Source organism: Calidris pugnax, unplaced genomic scaffold (assembly GCF_001431845.1).
Source record: "Calidris pugnax isolate Ruff unplaced genomic scaffold, ASM143184v1 scaffold252, whole genome shotgun sequence".
Taxonomy (NCBI): domain Eukaryota; kingdom Metazoa; phylum Chordata; class Aves; order Charadriiformes; family Scolopacidae; genus Calidris; species Calidris pugnax.
Genome location: NW_015091118.1, coordinates 3,029,918 through 3,042,756, shown reverse-complemented (window position 1 = coordinate 3,042,756; position 12,839 = coordinate 3,029,918). Strand labels below are relative to the sequence as shown.

Here is a 12,839-nt window from a genome sequence, read left to right as displayed (position 1 = left end):
GAGACCTGGACGGTTGTATTTCTCTGTTAGAGCTGAAAAATGTAAACTGCCAACACAGAATTGTTAATCTATTTGGTCAAAGACCAGTTCCTTCCAAGCAAATTAATAAGATATATGTGCTTTGGACTCTTCTGTCCTGTTATTGTTCAGGGCTTTCAACCATGGGGCCTACCAGCTTCAGGGAACAGCTGATGGACTCCCAAATCATTGCCACACTTCACAGCTCTAAGTTCACAGGAACCCTGGAGGCTTCCAGTGGACAAGGAAAACATTTGTAGAAGAGAACTACTGAATTATCAGTCCTTTTCTGTTTGACTGCTACAGGCTGGCTGTCCCATTGTCCCTTCAGTCATCAGAAACAAGAAAGAACAGAACAAAGCTTGAAGTAAGGAGGAAGTTCAGGGTTAATTCAACAGTATTAATAAAATGTCTACTTATTGCTGTATAGCCATTTTTAAAAGGACCAGTGAAACAATGTCTAAACCTTAAATTAAGGATTAAAGTTGGAACAACAGGGCTGGACCTACACCCTCTTAATCTGTCTGTCCATTGACACTGGGGACACTGAGCAACGCTTTTCATAATTTATTTTCAAATCACAGAATCACAAAATGAAATGGGGTTGGAAGGAACCTCTGGAGACCATCTAGTCCAACCCTCCCTGCCAAAGCAGGTCCACCCAGAGCAGGTTGCACAGGAACATGTCCAGGCAGGTTTTAAATGTCCCCAGAGAAGGAGACTCCACCACCTCTCTGGGCAGCCTGTTCCAGTGCTCTGCCACACTCAAAGTGAAGAAGTTCTTCCTCGTGTTTAGATGGAACTTCTTATGTTCAAGTTTGTGCCCATTTCTTCTTGTCCTGTCACTGGGCACCGCTGAAAAAAGACTGGTCCCATCCTATTGACACCAACCCTTTAAGTATTTATAGGTGTTGATCAGTTTCCCCCTTGATCTTCTCTTCTCCAGACTAAAAAGACCCAAGTCCCTCAGCCTTTCCTCAAGAGAGGTGCTCCAGGCCCCTAATCATCTTTGTAGTCCTGATAATTATCACCAAGTGTTTCCCTCTCGGAAGTAAATTTCTCGAGAATATTTCTAGATGCATTGTTTCACAATATTTTTCTTGTGGAGATTTTTTTTTTTGCAATATTTTATAAATAGGCAAGTGTTAAAACAGACCTTGTAGAAGAGCTGTCTGCAAATCCTGGCCCTATGTTATAAGACACATTGAGACTTCCCTTCCAGCTGCTGTCTGGAGCTGCAGATCCTCCCATTGCACTAAGTGAAAACCAAGACAAAGGTAGTTAACCAGTAGGCGAAAACCTTAAATTCCCTTAATGGTTACTGCACCTAACACAAGGTGGGTTTACAAAATTCTTAAAAGCGTCACACCAGAAATAGACTGCTTTGAATTTTCCACACTTTCTGAAGTATACATAACTTCAAATTAACTATAAATACAAGTAACAGCATAGATTTTACCACCTTAGTAAAAAAAATTTTGCTGCACGTTTGTGAATATTGACTTCTGGTGAGGAGGACTGATGTATACTCACCGTAATAGTACTTCTGCATCATGATATCCAATGGGATGAACTGGGATTTTGGGAATCCCTACACCTTCATTAACTTTATGCCTGAAAGTGTACTCTGAGAAACCAGAACAAAATGTCAAGTTCATAGTGTTCTTAGCAACTTCCACCAAACTGGAAATACTTTTGAACAGTGCAGCCACACAGTAGCCACAAGCATGCATCAGTTTTTTAATTCTTACATCATTTCTTAGATATTGCTTCTAGGAAACCAAAACGTAATGACAGAGCCACAAACCCAATAGCGCATCTGCACAGCTGTGTAGGAGAAGTCCCCACATTTGATGTGAGGTTAGATTTGCTGTCCATCCGTATCATTACATCTCCTCCAGGCTGAGAGTGGGACAACCAAGCTGGTGTGTGAAGACAGTCCCTGTGCAGCCTGTTTACAAGCTGCAGAGGGCATCCACAGATGCGTTTACCTATGTTGAAGACAGTCAACGTCTGTCTGAATCTGGTGGGCCTGGCACACACAAATTGGTGGTCTTCTATGATGGGATTAAGGTGTTGGTGGATAGGGGAAGTGCAACTGACATCATCTATCTAGACTTGTGCAAAGCATTTAACACTGTCGCACATAACATCCTTGTCTCTAAATTCAAGAGACATGGATTTGGTGGATGGACCACTCAATGAATAAGGAATTGGCTGGATGGCCACACTCTAAGTGTTGCAGTCAACGGCTCGATGTCAAGTGGCGCTCAGTGACAAGTGAGGTTCCTCAGGTGTCACTACTGGGACCAGAGAATGGATTGAGAGCAGCCCTGAAGAGAAAGACTTAAGGGTTTTGGTTGATGAGAAGCTCAACATGAGCTGGTAAGGTGTCCTCACAATCCAGAAAGCCAACCACATCCTGGGCTGCATCAAAAGAGGCATGACGAGCAGGTCGAGGGAGGTGATTCTGCCCCTCTGCTCTGCTCTGGCGAGACCCCACCTGGAGTGCTGCATCCAGCTCTGGAGTTCTCAGCACAGGAAAGACATGGATCTGTTGGAACGGGTCCAGTGGAGGGCCACGAAGATGATCAGAGGGATGGAGCACGTCCCTTATGAGGACAGGCTGAGAGAGTTGGGGTTGTTCAGCCTGGAGAAGAGAAGGCTCCGGGGAGACTTATAGTCACTATCTAGTACCTGAAGGGGGCCTGCAGGAGAGATGGGGAGGGACTCTTTATCAGGGAGAGTAGCGATAGGACAAGCAGTAATGGTTTTAAACTGAAAGGGGGGAGATTTTGATGAGATTTTAGGAAAAAATTCTTCCCTGTGAGGGTGGTGAGACACTGGAACAGGTTGCCCGGAGAAGCTGTGGATGCCCCATCCCTGGAAGTGTTCAAGGCCAGGCTGGATGGGGCTTTGAGCAACCTGGTCTCGTGGGAGATGTCCCTGCCCATAGCAGGGGGATTGGAACTCGGTGATCTTTAAGGTCCCTTCCAGCCCAAATCATTCTATGATTCTATGATTTTATGACATACAGGTAGAACTTAGCCTGCAACAGGAAAATTAAAATAATTTTAAGCAGCTTTTTTCTTTACATCCATACTGAAAATAGATTAATTTCTAGTACCACAATAACTTTCAGCATCAGTTTATAAAGTGTTCAATGACCTGGGGTACAGATCTTTCACTCACCTTTTGCAGGATAACCTGGTGTCAGAGGATCCCCAGCTCCATTCAGGTTTAAGACGTTCCCACGCTGGGCTCCTCCACCTGGAAGGTTCCAGCCGTTTGGATAGGGATCTACTCCTGGGGCGCAGTAGTCAGCAGGATCTGAATAAAGTATGATCCCTTGGGCTCCTGCTAATACGGCATTTTTAACCTGTCAAAATATTTGCTTTTAAGAAATGCCCTTTTTCTTTTTTTTCTAATTCAACAATACATCTGAATGTTGCAACTTACTTCCATGGGGACAGCTTTAGAAGCTGCATATGTGTAAGAGTTAAAATGACCACAGACTAAGCAGAAAAAACCACAGTGAAACACAGTTCATTATTTGTGTCACACCTTTAATCATAGTTCAAGGCTATGAAATAAAGCACAGGCATAAAACCTGACCATTATCCCCACTGTCCCACTATCACCAGTTTTGTCAGAGTCATTGTGTAAAGTCAGAAGCATTAGTTATTCAATCTCTGTGCTTCAGACTCCTTGTCAAATACTTCAAAATACTGCAGTTCCATGGATGAAAAGTCTTAAAAGCCTTGGCTTTACAAACTACTCAGTTCCCTAAATTAATCTCTTGCGAGAACTGCCTAAGGAGTGTGCAGTCATCTCAGTCTCAGGAGATTAACACATTCATCTGGTTTTATTGGTTTGGAAGTTACTCTTCAAATGCAGTCACAATGGACACATTGCAGGCTTCATTCTGCTCATATGTTCCAACTTACAGCCCCCATTAACTCCTGCTGGCTCTACCATGAGCAGTGTCTGACCCACAGAGGAAAAAGTAAAACACAACCCTTACTTTGTTTCCTCTGAAGATCTTCCCGTATCTGGCAATGACAATCTTTCCTGTACAGTTAATTCCCATTTCACGCTCCAGCTTAAAAAAATCTTCAGTGCGGCCATAATTCACATATACCAGATCTGCCTGCACAGAAAAGGAAAAAAAAAGGCAGTTTCATGGCAACTGGCCATTCAACAAACAAAATATCTGTTGTCAGAAATACAGTTTTATTCACTATGTATAGTTCTTTTTTTTTTTTTTCTTTGCATGTCTACCAATGAAAAGCAGTGCTCAGAAAAACAACAGCAAAAGATTTCTACAATATTCTATAGGATGTCTTGGCTCAACTGAGGTTGGAAATGAAACCAATGTACTTTGCTAAACTAACAAACTTCTGTGGCCATGCAAAAATAGTGCTATCCCTTGCATACACAAACACTCACTATTATATAATTTCATTCGCAATTTGAACAAATGCAAAATTGCCCCTGACATGTTCCTCTGTGATGAATTATCAGATTAAGTGAGAGATTTTGTAGCCTTTGAAGACACTCACTTAATCCAAAATGTCTTCCAAAATGATTTATATATTGCTATTTGGACTTATTACTTCAGCAACTCCTCTCCATATGATTGAGTATTGTGGAGTAACCTGAGATGTATCCAACATTTTCCTTAAAGATAAAAGCTTTTCACTTGTTATGTGATTCAGACTTCTAGCAATTTGAGAAAGCTTCTAATAGGAGACTTTTGACCTTCACACAATATGTGGCCTACCTGTCCTTGGGTGTTCTCTTATACTAATGGTTAATTGAAACTACTACAAGAAATATTTTGAGAAGCTGGAGCAATCTATCCCAGCAAGTGCTTTGCAATATATGACTTCAGCTAATAATACTCTTACATAATTTTTTTTCTTACCTCTGGCACTCCTTGTGCTGAAAAAGCATTATATGGTGGCAGTATATCAGTGACATTTTCATACCCCTGTGGAGGTGGTTCAAACAACGAGGTATTGAAAATCTATCAATAAATAACAGAAGCCTTTGGTCAAACACTCTACCTCTAAGGCAGAAGTTTATACACTAAGCTTGGCTATTGCAAATGATATGCTAACTTCCATAAATTGTTAGCAAAAAATACAATTCTAACTAGCACGCAAAAGTTGAAATAAAAAATTGGCTATACACAACTGTGCAACTATATAGTTACACAATTGTGTAACTACACACAAGAGGGATACATAGCTGAATTTTTATAAGAGAATGCAGGTATGAATACAGAGATAGATCATTTGTCAGAAGGTGCTCATCAGTCACTGCCTGAACCTAAGCAAGGAAGTAGCTGAAAATTGCCAAGAGGTGGTGACAATAAAAAGACACTGAGTTCATCCATGCCATCACAGATATTTTTGTGATCACTCTCACACGCATCATTACTCCTCTCTTCACCCCTTTGCTAGTTACACTCCAGTTACACGTGCTGCCTTCCATCACCATCCATCGTAACACCCATGTTGCCTCAAGGTTCACGTCCGGGCTTTCTCACCATGTGAGATTATAGCTGAGAGACTGTGTCAGGGAGTTTCTGGAAGAATTCCTCTATTCTTTCACCTCTAAGCTCATGTCATCCACAAGCACATACTCCTTCACTTCTACCAGGGCTCTTCATCCCTGCCTACGTGCTCTAATGCTTCTCTAGCAGTCCCATCTCCTCTCCTCCCTCAGGCTCCGTGTCAGATCTTACATCCACTTCTTTATTCCCCTGGGTGTACAAAATGGAGCAGGTGACTCTAGACCAACTGTTCATTATTGCTTCCAACATTCGCTTAGGAGACACTGTTGGAAGACAGTAGGATCATGTTCAGAGCCAATGAAACAAGGCAGCACTTCATAGAAGGGGTAGTATCTGTGTGGTGTTCCTTACCTCTCAGCTTGTGGAAGCAACAAGATGTTCAAGCAGAGTTTGGAAACCTACTCAGAAGAGAGATCTAAGGAGGGTTACTAATTGGATAAATACTTGGAAAAAAGGTCTATTAAGGATTCTTAAAGAGGTTAATTGCACCATATTCAGCAAACACCTAAGCTGAAAACAGCTAGACACTGGAAGAATTGCATGCCTTACATAAATTTATTTGTCCTTAAACTTCCCTGTGCATCCACTTCAGGCACTTCCACTTATGGAAACAGGACATTGACCTAGATGCATGCTTAAGCTGAACCAATATGGCCATTCTTACACCTTATGGTCTATTGGTGTTAATCACAGCCTCTCCACACATCCACTCTCTGCTGTATGAGGCATGGAGATTTCAGTTACTCTGCTGTTCTGCTGCAGAGTCTGGAAAACCATTTTTAAATACAGGTTCCATTTGCACTGGTTTGTTTTTTTTTAATCATATTATAAGGCACATGCTGTTTCTTTAAAGAAGTCTTACACAAATATAGTTTAGTCATTAAAAGGGTCACCTCATTCCCCTGCTCATCAATTACTGAGATGTAGTTTGGCTGCTTTTCATTTGGGTACGAAAGAAGCACATCATAATGAACAAGTTCTGCTGAATCCAGTCCAAATTCCTTCCACTGGCCTTGAATTTGTTTGGCAAGAAGAAGATTCTGTTCAGTTCCTGCGAGGTGAGGCAACTTGGTAAACGAGCTAAAATAAAATAGAAAAGCCCCAGTAAGCAGCAAATGCACAGAAGCACAATAGTGAACTCAGATAAGTGTGTATAAGGCTTATCTTCAAGCCACATGCATGGAAAGTCAGGTCTTACAGTTAAAGTCTGAGCTGTGTAACGTGATTGTTTATCAGTCTGCATCAGCATAAGCTCAAAATCTAGTCAGAGCAGAGAATCTTTCCTGAGGTCTTAAGATAAGTCAGCTGAACCTTTCTCTTTGCATAGCAGAAATAGCCACATCTACACACAATGAAAATCAGCGTCAAAGACATTCAGCAAAAGAATATGAACAGTGTGCAAGGAGCAGAAATAGATAGAGAAAAGCTACACATTCAGAAAGGAGCCCTCCAAATAATTCTGGTATCAGATGATGGCTTTGTATGTTGTTGGCATAACATGTACCAATAAGTTTAACTTGAAAATCATTATGTCAAATTATCCGCACAGATTTGTTCTTTTTTTCCTTAATCAAAAGCCTGAATAATAAAAGCCTTCTTAATAACATTTACATCCAGATCAGATACAACACATAATGGTGATAAGTAGTCAGAAACAATATTCAGCCCCCTCGGCCACCCTACAGAAATCTGCCTACAATTTGGCCCACTGAACAAATGGGTGATGGTGAACGCTGGTCAGTCAGCTGGGTACTAAGCACCAGCTTCGAATTCGCAACAGGATGCTTGTTAATGGCTGCCCCATGGATGTCAAATACCATTAATCACCATTAATTAGACGAGTTCCAAGTACCATGATTAGTACCACTTCAATTTGTTCAGTTTCAACCCATGTAACAACTTGTTCTTCAGAATGCACTTCCAAATGAGAATGCTTCAGGAGACAACATCTAAAGCGTTGTTGAAGTCAAGGATGTTTCAGGCACTGTAACGTCTCCACTGATACACATAGACAGTCATTTCCTTCAGAAGACAATCACCTTGATCAGAGTGATCACATAAACACATATTCTTTGTGTTCTTCACGTGTTTGAAAACAGATTCCAGAAGGATGTTTGTTCACCCTTCCAGGGACTGAAGTAAAGTTGACCTGCCCACTGGGCCTCCAGATTGTCCTTCTTACCTTAAAGATGGGCACAACATCAGGCCTTTTCAGCCACCAGGGACCTCCTTCAATCACCAGAACTTCTCATAGACTGCAGCCTTGCAGTCAGAACATTTAGATCTTTCAGGTGAATCCCACCTGCCCCCCCCGGATCTGAATGCACCTAGGTTCTCTGTGTAGACCACAACCTTCTGCTCTCTGCTGTTGTCTTTCCCTCTGCTGTTGTCTTTCCCTCTCTTTAAACTCTGCGTGTATGCACTGAGGTGTGGCAGCAACCTTTGCCAAAGCTACTGCCTGTCATCTTGTGCTTTAATTCTTTAGAGTATTTTAAGCACTTTTTAATTCCTTAAGTACTCTAGTTTAAATACTACATATGCCATCAGGAAAAATCGGCTGAACACCACACAATGCTTTTTTTCAATTTTTCACTTCGAAACAGTTTTATCCTTCCCAGAGCTATGATTCAGTGTCAAGGTGCCTGCATTTTCTAAGACTCAAAGTTTCTTTTCCCCACTTGATAAAAACAGATTTAGTAGTCTGAATAACTAAGAATAAGAATTAAAAATTCTCAAGTTTACATTTTTTATGCCTCTAACAACCTTTTCGGATAGCGTATTGGTATCATTTTTCTGCAGTTCCTGCTTTTAATTTGAATTTAGGGGGAAAAAAAAACGTATGAAGCATTTGGCCCATCATCAAAGTGAGCAGACAAACCAGACACCATTAACACCCTATGGCCAAGAAACTTCAGCATAATTGCAGTGTTATTTCATGCTGTCATCAATCTCTATGTTGCCTGGACTCTCAAACACAATCTCAGAAACTCTCAGTCTACTGAGAGCCACAAATACAAAATAAGATAAGGCCTATAGACTTAAAAAGCTAATTGATACTATAAATGAAACATTTTAGTTTAAGAATAAATGTACAGAAATCAAATTTGTTAGCAAACCTTTGATGTTTCTGATGCAGTTGCTGACTTACATGCTGAATATCAGCATGTTACTAACCAGAGGTTATATTAGTTTACTTTTTGTGAGAATATATTTGTTCTTCTGTAGAAGATATAAATATGCACAAGAATGATTTTTTTTTTCATTTCCAGTGAATTACACAGCAAAAGAAGAGGGTATTTCTATAACCCTAGCATTTTAGATATGGATGCACTAGGATGCAAAAAAGTTTATTTAATAACAATTGTGCCACGCAAGACTTAACCAACCATACACACATGTTGCACTTGGACAGGGACCTTCACCTTCGGAAACAGAAGACAGAGAATAATGGGATCTTAAGCACCCAAGTGACAGGACATTATCCAATCTGGCCACACTAAAGGAATTATCACTTGGAACTATACATGCAACTCATTGCCATGCAAACTTTGTAGCATTTTGAATATATTAATTTTCTACTTAGACTGACTGGGTTATTAGCCACTCAACCTGAAAGTCTAAGGGGCCACTGGACAGATTATCATCAAATGTAATTAATAGCAATCGGTGTATCCCAAACACAGTAAAATAGACTCAGACTGAGATAAAGCAAAGTTATTTTACGTTAGAGTTTCAGACAGTTGTGAGGATGTTTATACTGCACTAAACCAAGACTATGAAAAATCATAATAAAAACCATGATAAGCACTGGCAGTAATATACCTTGAGGGAAGTACCCTTAATGGCACAACCACTCCAAAAGGTAACTTCAAAAATAGGGAGGGGGGGGACAGAAAGGTTGTGAGTCTCTCCCTTCTCCTTCCCCCAGACATTCAGTACAAATCAAATACTTCCAAAGTGTCTGAATAGCTCTGCTTTCAGAGCTGTTCCTTGGGGCTGATGCTATCACTTTCCCGCTTTTGTGACTGATAAAATGATTCAAAAACAGAGATGTGCAGGGCTTACCGAAGGAATTGCTTGATGTTTTCTGCTTTCATTTCAGCCACAAGTTTCTGTCTCACATTTTGATAGACATCTGAAGAGTTGGGCGTTTTCTCGGTCGGTTTTGTAAACCATCCTGAAACACATTTGAAAAGCTTCCTGCTTAGCAAGAACTCCAGCCCTCTCATACTTGAGCCCATGTGCAACCTGAAGTACTGAACAGTTGCACTAAAACTATGAGAATGAACAGGGCTTAGAGCACCCTCTGTCAGTGTTTGCTGGCTCCTAGAAGCGAAACAGAGAAGTTAAATATACTTCATTGACTTAATTGCCAAAAAAGGGATATATTTAAAAGAACACACCATAAATACCTGGTAGATACAGTCCCCTTTTTAAGGCAGATTCATGTCTCATTAACTTTAAACTATAGTTCAAATTCACAATTGACTATGTGCAGTGGGAGGACTGAACTCCTGATACTTGTGATGAAATTCCCTTACTTAATTTATACATATACTTAAAAATATGTGCGTAAGCATATTTAAAGTGAAGATCTAAGGTTCAACAGCCACCCTGCCAGCACTATAATAGTTACAGATTTGGAGAAGGGTGGGGTCAGTCTATTTAATAATTAAAGAAGAAAAGTTAACTGTGACCCTAATTAGTTTTAAAGTTAAAGATTTCTCAGTTGCCATAAATCTGAAAGCAGACAGTATATCAACTGCATGAATTTGTCTTAAGAAACCAAACCAAACCAAATCCTTTTACTGTTCTAGCTACAAAAATACCAAACTGGGAAAACTGTAATAATAAAGACAAGTATACATGCTGTCACATGCACAAACCATATGATCTTTTAGACTTAAATGCAATTGTAGTAACACTCTGAACATAACAGTGACACTGGATCAGAGCAGAGGTCCATCTTTCCCAGTATTCTGTTTTGGAGCATGGCCAAATATGATGTTCAGGGAAACGTATAAGAATAGCACAAGCATCAGAAATTTGCAGCTCAGGGACCACCAAAATCAAAGTAATAGTTTTTATATTTAATAGACCTCATGGATTTTCTTTCATGGTTCAGCCTTAGGTGTGTGCTACAACAAAAGTTTAAAAAGCATAGATGCAGATGTGCAATTTTAGACTTAAAATCAAATGCCGTAAATGACTGCAGAAAAGAATTTAATGTTCTAGTGAAGTTCATTGTACATGATGGAAAATTCAGCAACTCCACTCCTGGCTGTCAGTCAAAACTCCTCCTCCTCTACATTCTGCCCTTTCATTTCTAAAATAGCAACTGAATAGAAGCATTTAAACACATCCTCAGTAAAAATCAGGAAACACAAACAGCAAAAAAATAATCCTGGAGGGTTTGCAATCACAGACGTCTCAAACTTTTCAATTAATCTCTCCTCTTTGAATGTCTGTCTACTCATTACGGGAAGCTGTCAGTTCAGCAGGGCTCCTCTTGGGCTGAAGCACACAGCGTTCTATTCCTCACTCCCCAAAGACCAAAACTGGCAGAGAGAACAACCCTTTAGACAAACAGCGGAATGAGTATTTTATAATGTCCATAAAAAGCAGAAAAAAGCTCCCTGATGGGGAGTTAATCACAACAAGGAGTCGCATGTAAATACCTGTTGGAGGGCAAAGGCTGCGGGCTGAGCCCTGGGGTCTCCGTACTCACCTGCAAGAAAGCCCAGCAAGAAGCAGCCCAGCAGCCCAGGGCAGCCCAGCCATGTCCAGAGGGTGGCCTTGCTCCTGGACATTCAGACACCGGTGGCCAGCAGCTCTGCAGGCTGCGAGGAGGGCAGGCAAGCAGCTGCCTTCCTCCTCCTCCTCCTCCTTTTCCTCCTCCTCCCGCCCTCAGCTCCGGGGCTGCCCAGCTCCTGTGATTCTCAGCTCTCCTCCTGCCTCACCAGCCTCAATCCCTGCGTGACGACGCTTTGATTTTCTGAGTGCAACAAACCACTTCCATTTCTCAGTCTCACCCCACACAACAGCTTGTGCGTAGCTGTATGTGTGTCTCTGCCACAAATTCGCATTTAGTCTGTGCACCAGGCAATGCACGAGGGCTAATTTCTATTAATAATCAGGACTTTCTGGTTTTGAAAGTTCCTGTTTTGGGCTTAATCACAATCAGTATCTGTTCCAGTGAAAGTGGCCAAAAGATGAAATGGAGGAAGGGGAAAGTTTTTTTCTCTTTACCAAGGGAACATTGAATTCCTCCCCTTTGTAATCTGTGGCTACATTAATTCTTGGCAAATGATGAACACTTAGAGCAGCTCAGAATACAATTTAGAATAACCAATGGAGACACTTCCAGATGTCATCCAATTTGCAACTGGGAAAAGTTGCAAAATTATTTCCTATATTCTTTAGCTTTTTACATTTTGGATTACAAGGTTCTTAGGATCAAGTTTTCCTAGTCTAATTCAGCCAAATCCACAATTATCTCATGGGAAAGGATACAAACTCAGCTCAGGGAATAGTCAAGATGCTTTCACAGATTCATAGAATCAACATATTTTGCAAAAACTTACCCTGGCCTTGCACGTCACTCCCTGCTGGTGAGGTTCTGCACAGCTACGTGGAGGTCAAGGCTGATTTTTCTGGAAGTGGAGACCTGTCCATCTGAGACCAGTTTGGAAGGAAGGAAAGCTTTTCTGGGAGCCTGGACATGCTCTGAGTTCTTAACACTCACTCCCAAGAGTCCGAAGTAGATACATCTTGTCAAAGAAATGACAGTGCTCCAAGTATCAAAACTTTGTTAAATAGATAGAGGTTGAGCTGAAGATATTCAGAAACAGCTGAAAAGACTAGTTAATGTCCTAATTACTTCACTAAGGCTTTTCAGAGATTAGAGAAGAATTACACTTGGGGATTCTGCACCAGTCACAGCCACCCTCTTAAGCACACATCTCGGTGGCTTTGTACAAATGATAAGCACGTCCAGTTTGTGATCTTTTTTTCTGTCATTTCCCAACTGCTCATAAGCCAACACAAATTCTGAACAGCAAGGACTTTTCACACCAACATCTCACTTGACATGTACAAACCAGATGGAATTCCACCTACAGAACTTATAAAAGAATGAGCATATTGATGCATTATTAGCATTTATATAGCACCACAGGTGTAGGACTGGCACATAATAGAGTAAAGTGACAAAGGCTTTTGGAGATTACTATCTAAATTA

At 41.0% G+C, this 12,839-nt stretch overlaps 1 protein-coding gene across 9 annotated transcripts in view; it reads right to left on the bottom strand.

Annotated features, from left to right (window-relative positions):
- The window catches only part of LOC106897593 (N-acetylated-alpha-linked acidic dipeptidase 2-like), a 37,225-nt gene extending 24,658 nt beyond the window's left edge, over window positions 1–12,567 (bottom strand). For 6 of the 9 annotated variants that reach the window (XR_001413796.1, XR_001413791.1, XR_001413793.1 and 3 more), the window contains exons 1-9: window positions 12,184–12,567; window positions 11,328–11,571; window positions 9,665–9,776; window positions 6,493–6,679; window positions 4,946–5,047; window positions 4,043–4,168; window positions 3,211–3,397; window positions 1,552–1,645; window positions 1,175–1,273 (exon numbers count right to left, since the gene is read on the bottom strand). Coding sequence is in view for 2 of the 9 variants with exons in the window: in XM_014958340.1 (XP_014813826.1) it covers window positions 1,175–1,273; window positions 1,552–1,645; window positions 3,211–3,397; window positions 4,043–4,168; window positions 4,946–5,047; window positions 6,493–6,679; window positions 9,665–9,776; window positions 11,328–11,409 (989 nt within the window). In the remaining 7 variants the exon portion in view is untranslated. Of the gene's footprint in view, window positions 1–1,174; window positions 1,274–1,551; window positions 1,646–3,210; window positions 3,398–4,042; window positions 4,169–4,945; window positions 5,048–6,492; window positions 6,680–9,664; window positions 9,777–11,277; window positions 11,572–12,183 lie in introns of those variants that run through there. The other 3 variants (XR_001413792.1, XR_001413794.1, XR_001413795.1) reach the window with 3 other exon arrangements.
- Window positions 12,568–12,839: the final 272 nt, after the last annotated feature.